At 38.4% G+C, this 14,368-nt stretch overlaps 1 protein-coding gene across 5 annotated transcripts in view; it reads left to right on the forward strand.

Moving 5' to 3' along the window:
- The first annotated feature begins 1,687 nt into the window (after positions 1-1,687).
- LOC134474679 (zinc finger protein 709-like) overlaps positions 1,688-14,368 on the forward strand; it is a 62,284-nt gene continuing 49,603 nt past the window's right edge. Inside the window, exons 1-4 of one of the 5 annotated variants that reach the window (XM_063243186.1) lie at positions 1,688-1,825; positions 2,303-2,385; positions 13,364-13,490; positions 13,690-13,750. In XM_063243186.1, the coding sequence (XP_063099256.1) occupies positions 2,341-2,385; positions 13,364-13,490; positions 13,690-13,750 (233 nt within the window). In that variant the 5' untranslated portion in view covers positions 1,688-1,825; positions 2,303-2,340. The remainder of the gene's footprint in view (positions 1,826-2,302; positions 2,386-13,363; positions 13,491-13,689; positions 13,751-14,368) is intronic. The other 4 variants (XM_063243187.1, XM_063243189.1, XM_063243188.1 and 1 more) reach the window with 4 other exon arrangements.

The raw sequence follows: 14,368 nt of genomic DNA on the forward strand, positions 1-14,368 counted from the left end.
ACTTTTACAATAGCATCCAACAAAATGAAATACTTAGGAATCAATCTAACAAAGGATGTAAATGACCTATACACTGTAAACTACAGTACTCTCAACAAGGAGATTGAAGAAGATATTCTAAAATGAAGAGCTATCCCATAGTCTTGGGTAGGGAAATTCAATATAGTGAAAATGACCATCTTCCAAAGCTATTGTACAGATTCAGTGCAATCCCAATCAAAACCCCGTAGCATATCTCAAAGAATTACATAAAATAAATCCAAAAATTCATCTGGAACCAGAAGAGACCTAGAGTAGCAAAGGTGATCCTGGGCAACAAAGGCAAGATAGGGTTCACCAAATCCCTGACTTGAAATTATACTATAAAGGTATTGTGATTGAAAAAAAAAAGATGTGGTACTGACAAAAAACAAAACAAACAAAACCAGACCCAAAGATCAAATGAACAAATTAGAAGATGGAGAAACAACCCCAGACCACTAAACCATCTTATCTTTGACAAAGGTGCCAAACAGAGTCATTGGAAGAAAAGCAGCCTCTTTACTAAATGGTGCTGGAAATCCTGGCTCTATACGTTCTGAATATTATCTTTCAACGTGTATTAAGCTAAGATCAGAATAGATCAAAGATCTTATATTAAAACAGAAACATTAAATCTGCTGCAAGATAGAGTAAGTAAAACTCTTAAAGACATTGATGTAAGCAAAGAATTTATGAAGAAAACTTGGATTGAACAGCAAAAATCAAAGAGAATTAAGAGAGAATCTCACCCTACTGAAAAACTTTTTAATAGCAAGAGAAATCACTAACAGAGTGAAAAGACAATGCACAACGTGGGAGAAAATGTTTGCCAACTGTTCCTCAGACACAGTATTACTATTGAGAGCACGGAAAACTAAAAAATTTTAGTCTTCCCAGATTTAAAGACCCAATCCAAAAATGTGCATCTGAGGTGAAATACACAGTTCTCAGATGAAGAAATAAAAACAGCAAATAAATATGTGATAAAATGTTCTGCATCACTCGTCATTTAACAATTGCAAATTAAATAACACTGATATGTCACCTTACCCCAGAAAAAATGCCTACTGTCAAGAAATCAAGCAATAACGAATGCTGGAGGGGTTGTGGGGGAAAAAGGAACCCTTCTCCTTTGTTGGTGGTAAAGCAAACACTATGGAAATCAGTGTGGAGATTCCACACAAACTAGGTCTACAGGTCCCACTCAACTCAGCTATTCTCCATCTGGGTATCTACCCAAAAGAATAAAAATCATCATACCACAGTGATATATGTGCACCCACGTCTATAGCAGCACAGTTTGTGTTAGCCAGATCTGGGATGGAATGCATAACCTTTAGCTTGCCAGGTGGGCGCTTAACCTAAATACCTAGACCACTTTTTTTTTCCTTTTAACTTTCAAATAAAATGGGTTTGGGAGGAAAAAAACAAGGACTGAGGTAAAGACTTTCAGTGCAAATACCCATCAGATGAGCTGAGATCAACATTCCAGAAGACAGCCAGCTCCAGAAGCCTCCACCATCTTTCATTGGGGATCCACAGTTACAGGGTGGGTTTTTTTTCTGTAATTATTCTTGGTGGGGAAGGCAGGCAGGAGAGCAGGAGCCAATCAGTGATGAAGAGGCTGGCTGAAGAACTGTCCAATCAGGCGGGCCAAGGTAGGCGGTCTCTTCCGGTGTCATGGCGTCAATTGCAAGGACAGGGTAAAATGGGAGCACTAGATGTTTGCTAGACCACTATTTTTTGCTTCTATTCGCTGTGGACTGCTTAGAAAGAACCTGGGAGACCTCCAAACTACGCAATGGTGATGTTATGGGATGGGAGCAGTGAAATGGGGTGGAATCTGGTTGAGACCAGTGAGAAGGGCCTGGGGGATTAGCTCAGTGGCATAAGCGCCTGTCTTGAAAGCAGGCAGTCATGAATTCGATCCGCGGTACCGATAAAAAGGAAAAAGACCAAAAAAAAAAATCAAGTGGTGAGAAGCAGCTGTGCTTCCTAGAGCCTGTGTTCTTAGCCTCAGACCCTGAGGTCCTCTAGTGCTAGCAGTGAGTCATCCTCTGTCACTTTTACCTCTCGCTGGGGCCAGGACTGTTCTGGGTCCCTAGAATGCTGTTCCTACTGTGATACCACCAGGCCACAATGCCATTTTTGAAATTGCCTGGTGCCCTTGCTCCTTCAACAGTCAGCGCCCAGGAAGGGGCATGAGGAGAGCCTGATTCCGATGTGGTTTCAAGCTGGGTGCAGCTGTAATAACCTAGGTCTCTGCTCTTATTCCTGTCAGCAACAGATCTGAAAGCCAGAAGTTTATAAGTGTCTGTGATGCAGGACCTCATAGCCACAACTGCTCTCCTTAAACTTATGCATGTATGTATTTTGTGATCACCTAAATTTATACTATGTTCTCATATTTTCATGCTCATTAAAGGTGGAGGCAAAGGTTCTGAGAATTCAAAGGTGTGTAGTGATGTGCCTCAGTGGAGGAAGGCTTCCCAAACACAGGATGAACTGCTGTGTATTATAAAGAACAATGCAAAGAATTTCTGAACATAATTTATGTGACACATGTGCTCATAGACGATGTTTGGGAGGACAGCCATAGAGGTTTAAATTTTGAGAAAAATGAAGCAGATATAAATGTGTCATCAAGGGCAGGGAAAAGTGTGTTTGCTAAGGACAAATTCCAGAAAGCGCTGCCTGTTAAATTCTCATTGAAAAATGCTGAAATGTAGTCATTTGCATGAACATATAAATACATGATATCCTTCTGAATGGAAAGGAATATGGGTGTTATCTCTGAATTAAGAGCTAATTTAATAGCTTGGTTGATCATATACCAAAATGGAAAAGCTCTGCAATGGACTTTACTAAGTGGTTAAAGTAGATGCCATAAATTAAAATTGTGCAGGGATATCAGTAGTTTAGTCATGAAGGGTTTTCTGCTTAGGGTGGATCAGACGAGCATGGAAAGGATGTGGAAGTGTCTGGCAGGACTCAGTGTGCCAATAGCAGGATATACAACAGAGAGGGTCTTCCCTGAAAGTCAGGTAGTTCTTAGGGTAAGCATGAAGATAAAGTTGGCTTATGATTTCTTCCTTGAGGTGAAAAACACCAGCTGTTGTAAGAATCAGTATTCCACATCCTTGTCAACCCATGAATTCTGTGATCTTCACTTGAGATCTAATTTTGATTATCTCTAATTATGACCCAGTGTCATGAAGGTGAAATTTGAATTTTTTTTTGTAACAGGGACCGAACTCATGATCTCAAGCTTGCTAGGTAGGTGTTCATGCTGCTGAGCTAAATACCCAGCTTTGAAATTGTATACTGTTTACTATATATGATATCAACATTGTTCCTCAGAAAATGTTGAATATTGTGGAATTTTTCTATATTGTATGGATATAATTTTTAAATCAAACCAAAGGTGTCATATGCAGTCATTTTTCAAGTTTCACATTGTCTGTGGGGTGTCTCAGTCAGGGTTTCTATATTTGAGACAGCTCTGTAAATTAGGCTAGCCCCAAACTCAAGGAAGTTATCCTGCATCAGCCTCCCAAGAAATATTTCTTATATCTGAATGGAGAGTGATCACTTGGTGACACTGAGCAATAATTTGAAGCTTATACCTGGTTTCATTTTTTGTATATTTTTTACATATAGCAGTTTTCCATGAACATTTGAGTTATTATTTATGTATCATATTTGATGTTATTTATGTTTTGTTCTATGAAACCAAATTTAAATATCAAAATGCTTCTTAAGTATATTAAGAACAAAGAACTCAGTGGCCTAAATGAGATTTGAAGAGATATCATTGTTAGTACATCAAAGTGATTCATGAGATATTTGTCCACCTCTGTGCTTTATGGATGCTGGTCCTGCAGGCTCTCAGTATGAGCTCTGCTTTAGAGACAGTGCACAGGGACTCTTGCAGTGACTCAGCATAAGAATCAGTGCTCCTATTTGGCTGTTACATTAGCTGTGAGTTGCAATAGAGCATTAAATTTGCTGTCTCAAAAAATGTGTATATACCAAAAATTAACCCCCAAGATGTGGAATTAAGGTTTGAAGAAATCAGTCTCCATTCAGCTGTTTTGTTTGCTTTTATTTTTTAGTTTAGTTTTGTTTTATTGAGACAAGTTTTCTCTATGTATATCAGCTAGTTTTGAACCCTTTGTGGAGTGCAGAATTGCCCTAACCGCAAAGCAACACTCCTATCTCAGCGTCTTAAGTGTGGGATTATAGATATGTGTGTTTTTACCCCAGAAAATATTGAGGCTTGTAAGTTAGCTGTGTTGTAGCTTGGCATAATAGATGCCATCTTGAGCTTTGCATTTAACTAGTGCCCTGTATTTCACTCAGAAAAATGGAAAATCACACAGGGTATAAGTCCCAGGAGAAAAGCAAAATGAGCTGTACCCAAAGAAAAAAATTAACCTGCTCAACAAAAGAGCAGAATATAGTTGTCATCAAAAATTATTATAAGATTCTAGGTAAATGATTTCCAACAGGATATTTTTGTGATTTTATCTTTTAAAACATCTGTAACTTTCTAGTTCAGAGCATCTTCTTTAGATACTGAAATGGGGGTAGGCGTTCTGTATACAAGTGTTCCTGAGACCTGCTAATGAAATTCCACATTTCTCAATTGGGTTGCTTGGTTTCCTATATTATTGTTCGGAAACTCACCTCAAGCTGCAGAAACCTTACTGATACAAGCAAACCTCAGGATTAAATGACAGTGCCCCTGAAATGAAAGAATAGTTGTGAAAAGGAGAGGAGAAAAAAGACAAATGCCATGTGTTACAATGCCCAGCTCTTTTCCCCAGCAATGAAGAGGCTGAAACAGGAGAATTGCCATGTATTCAAAGACAGCCTAACCTACATAGTGAGTGCAAGGCTGGCCAGAACTCCTAAGTGAGACTATGTCTTTAAATCAAAAAACTAAAATGAAAAAAATAAACAACCAAGGAGACAGAAAGACTATTTAAAAAAATAATAGAGCTGAGTGAAAGTAGAATTATGCAAAATAGGAATTATTGCATGATGCTGCAGTGGAAGGAAGGCTATGTAGTGGCATCCAGGAGGCAGTGACAAACACAGACTTAGGAATGGCACCTATTGTGCTACAGGACAACAGTGACCTCCTTCCTCCAATACATTTGCAGTTCACTAGACTGAGGACTTCTAAAAGCTCATGGAAATGTGAAACTCATGGCAAACAAGCAGCTTGAAATTCAGGCTTTGGAACATGACCTGTAGCAGACATTTCATATTTAAATTGAAATAAGAGAAATATAATGCTTCCCTGTTTGCTGTCAACTGCACAACATTGAGAAATGAAGTCAAAAAATGAAGTTCAAAAATTTTCTTAGAAAAAAAGAGACAAGAATAGCCCTGAATTTTCAGGAGTGGTCTTCGGTGTTTTGGCCACAGACCTATTGTCTGGGGTCATTTATACAGGAAAGTCACAATTTGGGTTCAGTGTGGGTCTCAGACTACAATCAACCTATAAGCTTATAGCTGCTTAAAAATATTATTCATCAGGGGAACAAATCAGCCAGAAAAGGTATGTGGAAAGAGCCAAGGCATTTTGTGGGAACAATAGTCCAGTTGATCTGGTCATTGAGTATGGTAATTAATGCCCATCTAAACTTCCTGGAGGAGGTGATGGTAACTTTAGGACATTTCAAGCTGTTGTTTTTCTCTTCAGGAGCATGTAGACATGGTCACTGCATCTTCACCTTCAGGTCTGGGTTTTTTCAGCTTTTCCTGTAGCAGTGATTGTTGTATAATTTTTTGCATTGACTATTTGTGGTTCCAGTTCCTCTCTGATTGTATAACAATTTCTGTCTACATTGACATCCTTTGCTAAAAATCACAGTACTATTTGAATGAATAAAGTGAAATATTCATTAATACTGGCCAGGGATTTAGCTCAGGAGGCAGAAACACGTGCCTGGAAAGTGCTAGGTTGTAACATTGATTCCTGATACCTAAAAAAATAAGTAATTTAAACCACAAGGAAAGAAAATAATTTCATTTGTGAAAATGTAGGTTTACAACATTTATAACTAAATATGTCAATGGCAAATTAAACACTGTTAATAGTCATATTTAGTATCTAAAATTGTTGGGGCTAGGGAATGAGCTCAGTGATACAAGGAGCTGCCTGGAGAGCACAAGGTCATGAGTTGAATCCCTCATACGGAAAAAAAAATCACAGTTGTTAACGATGCAGTCCTATGAGTACATTTATTGAAACTGATACTTGGTATTTAATAGCTCAATGTTTCTTTTGTGGTCTATGAAATACCTGCAGATAGCATGGCAATTACAGTGAATGATATACTGTCCCCTGTGGGATTTCTATTTTCTGAGTTGTTTTCATTTTTGTTTTCCCACATACTTGAAAGTTGAAAATGTTGGCTGGTGCTAGGTAGAAAAACTGTGATAATCATTTTTTCAATTTAATGATATATTTCCCTATATTCATTAAGAACATTTTATTTCCTACAGTTACTCAAAGTCAAATTGATAAACAATTCTTAAATTTACAGGCAGCTGAGTTAGTTAGAAATAGAGGCAACCATACCATGATATAGTGGAATGAAATTCCTGACCTTCTATATCTGGTATGAGTTTGCAAGAATGAATTTTAGGAACAACAGTTGAAGAGCAGAATATATTTATTGAGAGAAAGAAAGTGAAAGTATTTTGCTCTAAATAGGATATTTTGGAAGTGGAGGTGGGACCAGGGGACTTTTACCTTGAAGTCATTTTCCTCTCCCCTATTCAACCTACCTGTGGCCAGAAAAGTATCTCAATCAACTTGTTGCATATCAGCAATGCCACCTTTAAGCCCCACCCAAGTAAAAAAATCTATATGTGTGCTGCCCACACATTTCCAGAAAAAAAAGCCAGAACCCCAGTGGTCACGGGGTTGTCTCCATGGTCTTAGAATAAAGGCCATTTTGACTTTATATTCTCTTCTTTACTACACCAAAAATCCTATCAGAAAGCTTTTGTCTGAGAGAAACAGGAGGGATTCAGAGCCAGTAGCAAAGGACTCTGATTTATAGAATAAAATCATGTGGTGTGTGTGATAGCTTGGACCCCAGCATAAAACCCAATGAAGCAAGAAATTAAAATTTCGGGAGCAAAGGCTTTATATTAGGCCAGGCCAGGTGATGCCGTCTCAGGGAGCCAATTTGGAGACTGTGTGCCTTACAGCTAAAAAGGTTGGGTTATAAAGCTGAAAACCACAGGAATGTTGTGAACTTTGACCCAGTTTGATAACTTTCTTGTAGTTAAACATTTCTTAGGGACAGTACATTGTACTGCAGATAGGCTGAAGGGGGGGAATAACAAGAAACTGAAACTTAAAGATTTTTTGTGAAATGGAGACTTAACCTAAGAATGGGGAGGGGAGGGGAATTTACAGGAGGCTGAAACTTACTGGAGATGGAATTTTATTCTCTATTTAAATGGCACATATAGAACAGGAAGGGGCACATTGGGTAGAACTAGGTTACAACAGTGAGAAAGGTTTAAAGTGAGTTAGATTACTGAGGTTACTGAGGAGGTAAATTAGCACAATAGAGATGCTAAATACAAGAAATGTAAAAGTGGCCTTTTATTTAAAGAATGTGGAGAGGAGACCACAGCCACCAAGGTTTTGGCTCCCCTTCCACAGGACTAGCTATGGGGTTATGTGATTGTGATAATTCAGACGCTGGAATAAAATCCAAGGAAGCAAGAAATTAAAATTTAGGGAGCTAAGGTATTATTTTAGGCCAGGCCTGGCAAGGAGTCTCCAGGAGCCAATTTGGAGACTGGGCATCTGACAGCTAAAAGTCAGGGCATTTATCTTGTAAATCCACAAACAGCTGCTGGTCACACAATGCAAGGAGGGGGGTGGGGTGTGGTGCACTACAAAACAGAAACATGGTGCATTACATTTAATGGGAAGAGCAAGATTCAGGTAACAAGCAAGTTTTCCTGTAAACAAGCAAGTTTATATAAGAAGAATCCTGTTTTCCTCAGCAGAGACTAGAAGTCTAGCAGTGATTAACAACTTCTGTTATCTTATCTTAGCGGCACATCTGTTATTTTTAGGGGGCAACAAAGGTTAACATATCAATTAGGTAAGAGTTAACAATTCTTTACAGAGGAGAGCATTGATTGACATACTAATTAGGTCATCCAGAGGGGGAAGGGAAAAACACATATACAGTAAGGCCAAGTTACAGGTATTGCTCCGATACAAAAATAACGAAGCTATTTTTCTAGACTACAACAGAGGTATATGTGACTTTTGAGTGGATCTGATGCTTGGAGGGGACATTGATGTCATGCAAGGAGCTGATGGGAATTTTCTTTAGGTCCATGGGAGAGAAAGAGGAAGTTGTAATCAAGGAAAAAAGAGGAAGTGGCCATATGAGTAAGCATCCCTGATTTGCCTTCTTCCACCTTCAACTACCACCATGAGGTTCTGTGATTGTTTCTAGGGCAAAACTCTTTCAAGTACATTCTTCAGTTTCAAGGAAGAAATCAAAACAAAGAATTTTTGCCACCTGTGTTCCTCTATGGCTGGTAGTAAACCCTTCATAAGAAATATTGTTAGTCATTTCCTTAATGCATTGTAGATACCGTAACCAAAATTTCAGATCATTTCACTTTCAGAAAACAAAAGTAGCACTTAAAGTCAGGGATAAAGCCCTTCAGTGCAAGCATCCCTGGAAAGGTGAGATCAACATTGTAGAATACAAACTACTACTGATTTATCTGACTTCAGGAAAGAGAAAAATGTATAATGATATTGCTATAGAGTAATGAATCTCCTGGTCTGTGAATTTGTGTTCTCTAAAGTCAAAGAATGAATTTTAGGAACAACAAAAATTAAGAGCAAAATATACTTATTTAGAGAAAGAATGCTACCTGAGAGAGATAAGGAGTCCTGAGCGGGATGTCAAACACTGTCCTTCTGGGGACCTTTATAGAGTAAAATCATGTGGTGAGATGAGTTTAAGGTGGAGAAAAATTGGAATTCACAATGCAGATGGGCATAAGACGGGACAGAGCTATGGTAGCCAATAAGATTATAAGTTCATGTAAAGTTGATTAAATTGGGAACAAAGTGGGAAGGGAGTGTCATAGAAAGCAGGAATTCTTAGGCAGCAGTGACTTTTCCCTTAGGGTTTTGGGAGGGTGACTCATGAGTTCATCAGGATGATAGGAAATATTTAAAATGTCCGTCTTTAGGATAAGGATCCTTTTTTTTGAATGGTGACTCCTAACCTCCTCAGAGTGCTATGGAACTATTTAGAATATCAGTCTTTAGGATATGGATGAATTTGCTGATCATTTGTCTTGAGACTTGGCCCATAGCATGAGGTGTCATAGTAGATACCATAACCAAAACCAAAATTACAAAACCAAAACCATAACCAAAATTACAGATAGTTGCCCATAGTTGCACAGTATCTGGTCTCCTGCAAAGACTCCTTGGAGGACCTAGCCCTGCCTCATGCCAATACTATTTAAATAACTCAGGCACCTGTAACAGTACTGCTTGGAAAATTGATTACAGATGTCTTGTGCTTAGGGTGAATGATCTGGGGATGACAGTGTGCAATGTATATACCAGTGTTGCCCCCTGGTTGACATGTTTTGAAATTTAATTTTAGTTGATGTGTTCTTTTTTCACTGAAATAAAATGGATTTGAAAATTAAAAGCCTGAAGTAAAGCTCTTCAGTACAAACACTCCTTTGGTCGAGCTGAGTTCAGCACTGGAGAGGAATGGCAGCTCCAGAAGTCTCTGCACTACAGTCTATCATTTGGGATCCTCTCCTGCAGGGAGGGGTTTCTTTCCCTGTTGATTCTTGACTCAGAAGGTAGGCAGTAGAGCAGGAGTCAATCAGTGATGAAGGGGCAGACTATATGAACTGTCCAATCAGGTGTTCCATTGCTGTCTGTGACTTCTGTCTTTTCTGGTATCTCAGCATGATTTATCTGTTCTGCATACAACAGTGGCAGCAAAATGCTTGCTCGATCTCACTTAGTACTTTTGATGTCCTGTGGCCTGATGGGCAAAGTATCTGAGAGATCCTGGAGCCATGGAATGGTGAAGTTGTGGATGAGAGTCCAGAAATAATGTAGATTGGGTGAAACCAATTACAAGTATTTAGGAGTAGTTCCGGTGTCTGGAGCCCCAGGTATTTAGTTAGCTTCAGCTCCTGATGTCCTCCAGCATTGGCTATGGTTCATTCACTGTCCCTTTTGCCTCTTGCTGTTGGCAAGGGTGATTTGGGGTTCCCAGAACCCTGGCTTCACTATGACAGTAGAAAACTCAAGTATCATCTTTGAAATACACTTCTGGCCTGGTACCTCCACCATCTTAGACATTGGAAGGAGCTTGGGAAGACAGTGGCTATGATGCTTTTTGTAGTTTGTAGAGCAGGAATGAGCTAGATCTATGCTCTCTTTCCTCAGAGTAGCAGATCTGGAATGTCTGAGGTTTATTAATGTCTGTAATGCAGGGCCTCATAGCCACAATGGCTCAACTTAAACTTGGGCTTTTTTGTATATATAATGATCTCCTAAATTTATGTTCTCTTATTTCCATCCTCAGGACAGGTAGTGACAAAGTTCCTGAGAATTCAGAGATTTGTAGTAGTTTGCATCATTGGAGAAAGGCTTCCCAAACACCTGGTGAACTCCTGTGTATTATACAGATCAGTGCAAATTATTTCTGAACATACTTAATTATTTAGGTGGCACCACTGCTCACAGACTAGGTTTGTGGGAACAGCCATAGAGTTTTGAAGTCTGAGAAAAATGAAGCAAATATGAAGTTTTATCAAGGCCAGGGTAAAAGTTTGTGAAGGACAAATTCCAGAAAGTGCTACCTGTTAAATTCTCGTCGAAAAATGCTGAAATTTAGGCATTTGCATGGACATATACTTGTGATATCCTTCTGAATGGACAAGAATACAGGTGTCATATCTGAATTAAGAGCTGATTTAGTAGCTTGGTTGTTCATAGACAGTTTAAATATGGAAATGCTCTGCAATGGACTTGTCTAAGTGGTATAAAGGAGGAGCCATAAATAGAAATTTTTCAGTGATATCAAAAGTTAGGCATGAAGGGTTTTCTGCTTAGGATGGAACAGAGGAGTGTGGAAAGGATGTGGAAGTGACTGACAGGATTTAGGAAGCAAATAGCAGGACATACAACAGAGAAGGTCTTTACTGAAAGTCAGGTAGTTCTTGGAGTAAGTATGAAGTTAAAGTTGGGTTCTGATTGCTTCATTGAGGTGATCAACACCAGCTCTGACAACAATCAGTATTCCACATCCCTGTCAACCTATGAATTTTGTGTTTCATACTTGAGATCTAATTTTGATTATCTCTACTTATGCCCCAGTGTCATGAAGTTGAAATTTGAGTATTTTTGTACAAGGATCGTACTCATGATCTATGCTTTCCAGGCAGGTGGTCATGTCAGTAAGCTAAATACACAACTATGAACATGTTTTCTGTGTAGTATGGAAGATATCCACATTGTTTCTCAGAAAGTGTTGAGTATTGTTGGAGTTTTTCTGTATTGTATGGCTATAATTTTTTAAAACAAACCAAAGCTGTTTTATGCAGTGACTTTTTAGATTTCACATTGTTTTTGGGGTGTCTCAGTCAGGGTTTGAATATTTTAGACAGCTCTGTAACTTTAGGATAGCCCCAAGTTCAAGGAAGAACTCCGTCACCAGCCTCCCAAGATATATTTCTTATATCTGAATTGAAAGTGATCACTTGGTGACAGTGAGGTATAATTTACAGCTTGGGCCTGGTTTCATTTTATATACATATTTTTAAAATATAGCTGTTTTCCACTAACATTTAAGTTATTATTTATGTACCATATTTGATGTTATTTATGTTTTGTTCTATGAAACCAAATTCATATTTCAAAATGCTGCTTAACTATATTAAGAACAAAGTACTCACTGTTCTAAATGAGATTTGAAGATATGTCTTCCATAGTCTATCAAAGTGATTGATGAGACTTTTTTTCTTTTTTTTAAATTTTGAAATAGATAAAATATAACAGAACAAGGCAGAATAAGCCCAACTAAGATCATACAGTGAAATTGGTACACAACTTCACAACAGGTTACTGGGATAACAGTAGTAGGTATCACAGTATATTTCATTATCTTTATAATAGTTTTTCTTTCAAACATGTATATCAAAATGAGATGAAATACAGAACATTATAGAACTCATCAAAACAGAATATTGAATAGAGCAGTACCATTAATTAGAATAGAGCCAAACAGTAATAAAAATATTTGCCTTCAAAGATATAGTGGAAGAAAGTCCCCCTTATTTGCTATGGACAACTTCCCAGGAGACGCTCAGATTCCTGGTTCATTTGCTAATGGGGTTGGGTGGGGGGGTAGGGGAGTGATAGGAGTAGAGGGGTAGGGGAAATGGGATATTTGACTCTAGGTGGTGCATCAGTAGGTTCACTATTGCTTAGTAGGGAGACAGGATGGTGTTTGGTTTCACAGAATCCTAAGTTCCAATGTTGCATGTATCTCAGGAGCTGCTGCTGGTTCTCCCCCTGGAAGGACTGCAGTTTGGAGACTGCCACTGCTCACCAGGGAGGGCAGGTGCTTGCCTGGCTTCCCAGTGTCCTAAGTTCCAATATTGCATGGATCTCAGGAGCTGCTGCTGGTTTTCCCCCTGGAAGGGCTGCAGTCTGCCAAACCACCACCACTGACCAGGGAGAGGAATTGCTTGCTTGGCTTCCCAGTCGATTGATGAGATATTTATTTCCCTCTGTGCTTTGTGGTTGCTGGTCCTGCAGGCTTCTCACTGTGAGCTCTGCTTATCAGACAGTGCACAGGGAATCTTGCTGTGACTCAGCACAAGAATCAGTGTTCCTATTTGCCTGTTACATTAGCAGTGAGTTAAAATCTAGCATCAAATTTGCTGTCTTCAAAACTGTGTATATACACAAAATGAATGACAAAGACATGGATTTAATTTGAAGAGATCAGTCTTCATTCAGCTGTTTATTTGGTTTTATTAGTTTAGTTTAGTTTTGTTTTATTGAGAGAAGCTTTCTGTATGTATATCAGCTGGATTTGAACACCCTATGGAGCCTAGAATTGCCCTGACCTCACCGAAACTGTCCTGGCTCAGTCTTTTTAGTGCTGGGATTATAGTTATGCACCACCACACTTTCCTTTTGATTCAGATTTGTAGGAGAGAGTTTAAGATATCCCAAACCTGGGGTCTCAATCTTCCTTTGAGAAATATATGTATGATCCTTTAGGAGGTGGTGATCTTTGAGGATGTGGTCGTGAACTTCAGCAATGAAGAGTGGAGTTTGCTGAGTCCATCCCAAAAGAACCTCTACAGAGATGTGATGGGTGAAACTTTTAGCAACATGATTGCGATAGGTAAGGATGAAATCTTTTTGTCACTCATGCTGTCAGAATATTGTTTGTTGCTCATCAGTGCTGTTTCATTAAAAAGAACATGAAAATAATTTTAAAACTACCTCAGATCTGGACATGTTATATCATATATCTAAACAAAACCTATTAATTTGTATATATTTCTCTAATGAGTCCTGGTATTTCTATGTCTACAATTCAGGAGGACTTGGGGATATCCAGGAAGCTGAAAAAGAATGCAAAATTTACTGGAGATACTTAAGGTAATACACACTCACAAGGAGAAGGAATGTTCCTGAGTAATTAGTGAGTCAGCAGAAAAATGACCACCATTCAATTTAATGTCAATAATATTCTCTGAAGATATATAAGCTAGGGTATGTATAATGAGTGAATTAAATCATGGAAATGTATGACATTGCATATAGATGTATACAAAAGGCATACACTTTGAGTTATGACATTCAGTTTCTGTACCGATATATACATGTTAATGCAACACATTATCTAACAATTTTTTGTAGCAATATATACAAGAGAATGCAACACATTCATTATCTATAAATTGCTAAGATTGCAATAGAATTTGAAATAAAACTGAGTGCTCATGTTTCCAAGCCATGTTCTAGAGAATCAGCCATTCTAATTAAAATTCTTAGTAGGCTGGTGGAATGTTAGTGCACTCATTTTGCATATCAGTATGCAGTTGTCTCTGGAAAATGATCCTCTCATACTTGTCTTGGTTATATTTTTAAAATCTCAAAATACACTTAAATACTGATACATGCTTACTCATTTACAAAGCAGATAAAGTTATAATAGATCAGGCCTTGAAGAAGCTTAGTTATCTATCACTGGATTTGTGAAGAAGGAACATGTTA

The sequence above is a fragment of the Cavia porcellus genome, unplaced genomic scaffold (genome assembly GCF_034190915.1).
Source record: "Cavia porcellus strain 051 isolate PalLab524CR breed Dunkin Hartley unplaced genomic scaffold, mCavPor4.1 scaffold_34, whole genome shotgun sequence".
Classification (NCBI taxonomy): domain Eukaryota; kingdom Metazoa; phylum Chordata; class Mammalia; order Rodentia; family Caviidae; genus Cavia; species Cavia porcellus.